Below are 2,351 nucleotides of genomic sequence, written 5' to 3' on the forward strand. Positions count from 1 at the left end.
TGAGCACTAGTGATCTCTGATCCCATAGATGAGCACTAGTGATCTCCGATCCCATAGATGGGCACTAGTGATCTCCGATCCCATAGATGAGCACTTACGGCGAAGGGCGAAGGTAAGATGGCTGGATGATTATCAGCAACAAGACGCTAAATGCTTATGACAAATTAGGACATTCGTGTACTGTTTATTCCCCTTGCAAGCACTGTATTACACAGCTAGCTTCTTCAGCAGATGACAGATGTTCTTAGGGTTGGAGCTTGATTTCCTGACCAATTTTCTCTGAAGAGAATTTGCAGCATAATATTTGTTTAGGATTAGATCCATCTGCATACACTCTTACAAGTAGTGCTGTTACCATTAATTTACTCACGAAAAAAAAAATGCCCAAAGTAGTTTTCTTGGAATACCACACTTTAAGTGAGTTTTAAAAGGTGTTTCTTGCAAAGCCACTTCTCTCGTCACAGCAGTAGACTTCTGGTAGTGAATTAAGAGGTCTAGGATTTGATGAAAGTATGCCTATTTTCTGATCCAAACCTGGAATGTAAAAGAAATTAGTGATTTTTGGGGGGCTACTTACTCTGACATTTTAACACCATCTTTTTAGCAACTGTATACAACACAAAAGTAATGAAGACATTTAAAGGGACATAATTAAAATGCGGGTGCCAGCGAGATGGGGGAAGAAGGCACTTCCGGTCAAATCTGAGAAGTGGGGTTCAATCCTCTGGCTCCAGATAGTGCAAGGAGAAAACCAACTCCTGCCAGTTGTCCTGTGACCTCTGCATGCTCGTGTGTGTAAGCACACATATAACATAAGAATGTAACTAAAATATAGAAAGGGGGATGGGATCCAAAGTTCTTTCTTTAGTCTCTAATTAATGGGCATATTGTTAGATTATATAAAAATGTAAGGAAAAACATTTGATTTTTTTTATTTTGGTGTCCTGATGTTTCTGTCGGCTATCCTCTGAGGACCTGGGTTTTCAGCATGGACACCTCTCCTACTGGCTCTGTCATCCCTCCAGACTGCAGCTGTCTTCCCGACCCCGCCATTCTAAAACTTGTTTTGTAGCCTAGGTTAACTTTGAACTTTTAGTCCCCTTGCTTCAGCCTCCGGAATAGCTGGAATCACAGGCTTATGTCACCAGTTTTCCGGTTTTTTGTTTTGTTTTGTTTAGTAAAAAGAAAGGGACTCTTAAGGAAAACTAGTGAACAATTAGTAGTACAGAGACAGTATAGCTTCAAGGCAAGCAATGTTGAAGAGCAGTGTGGTCTGGGTGTGTGTGATTCTGCCCCTTTCCTCCTGTCTGTGTGGTTTAGGCTTAGTTCATGAGAGATCTTGGAAACTTGGCATCCTCTGTTTAGGACAACAGCACTCACCCCAGAGAGATGCCTAAGGACTAAATATGTGCCTGCCACAGTGTGAGAGCCCCCAAAATTTGGGGGATAGATATCTCATTTAGAAATTCTCAGTAATTCGTACTCAATGAGCCAAAGTCAAAAGCACCGGTGACTACAGCACTATGGGAACTGTGTAGGTGTCGTGTGAATGTCAGGATCACCTGTCCATCTCAGGGCCTTACACGGACCACAGCATGTCGATATGCTACAAGGGGAACCTAGAATTTCTGAGCAATTGTTACAGGCATTTAGACTAGAATGAAGAGACCCTCGCAGAACACCAGATTATACTCAAGATTTTGTTCCCAGTGTTCAGAGAATCAGCTTTCTAGAAGGACATTAAAGAGTTTTCACCCCTTTTCAGTCTCGGATGCAGAGTTTCTTTCTGCTCCCCAATCTCTCTGCACATCCATTTCTGTCCCCAGATTCACTGGTTCCAGTCATGCCCCTTGTGGCAGTAAATCCCCAGGGTATGCTGACCTTGCCACACTGGCAAGGTTATTCTCAACGAGTTGATAGCACTTACCAATCTCATAAAATGGCAGGGAGTAGTCTCTTTGGTAAGTTGTTTCATTATACCACGTGCCTGTAGGCCTTGACAATTTTCCAAAACAAATGTATCGAATGAGTGTCTGCTGGTCTAATTGAGGCTGGTACGGAGTTTTGCTCTTGGGTGGAATTGCCAGGTCTATAAGGGTTCTACATGGAAACAGAAACAGCTTGCTGAACACCTTTGGAGAATTTGTCCATTTTCTCCTGAGCTGCAATCTAGGATCCAGAGCAGGCTTTTAGCTAGACTAACCCCTAGTGCCATCTGGGTTTTCTGTAGAACTGTTGTAACCTTCCCGGGCCCCTCTCTAACCATCTTCAAAGGATGAAAGCAAACAAGAAATCAAGATAGAATGGCCAACATCTTCATCAACCCTGGCAGTGTTCATTGACTGGCATGG

At 43.0% G+C, this 2,351-nt stretch overlaps 1 protein-coding gene across 3 annotated transcripts in view; it reads right to left on the minus strand.

The window, feature by feature from the left end:
- Positions 1-213: 213 nt before the first annotated feature.
- C6H1orf100 (chromosome 6 C1orf100 homolog) overlaps positions 214-2,351 on the minus strand; it is a 20,146-nt gene continuing 18,008 nt past the window's right edge. For all 3 annotated transcript variants that reach the window (XM_005348992.2, XM_013346973.1, XM_005348993.2), the window contains 2 exons: positions 1,928-2,100; positions 214-534 (listed from right to left, as the gene is read on the minus strand). In XM_005348992.2, the coding sequence (XP_005349049.1) occupies positions 425-534; positions 1,928-2,100 (283 nt within the window). In that variant the 3' untranslated portion in view covers positions 214-424. The remainder of the gene's footprint in view (positions 535-1,927; positions 2,101-2,351) is intronic.

Source organism: Microtus ochrogaster, chromosome 6 (assembly GCF_000317375.1).
Source record: "Microtus ochrogaster isolate Prairie Vole_2 chromosome 6, MicOch1.0, whole genome shotgun sequence".
Lineage (NCBI taxonomy): Eukaryota > Metazoa > Chordata > Mammalia > Rodentia > Cricetidae > Microtus > Microtus ochrogaster.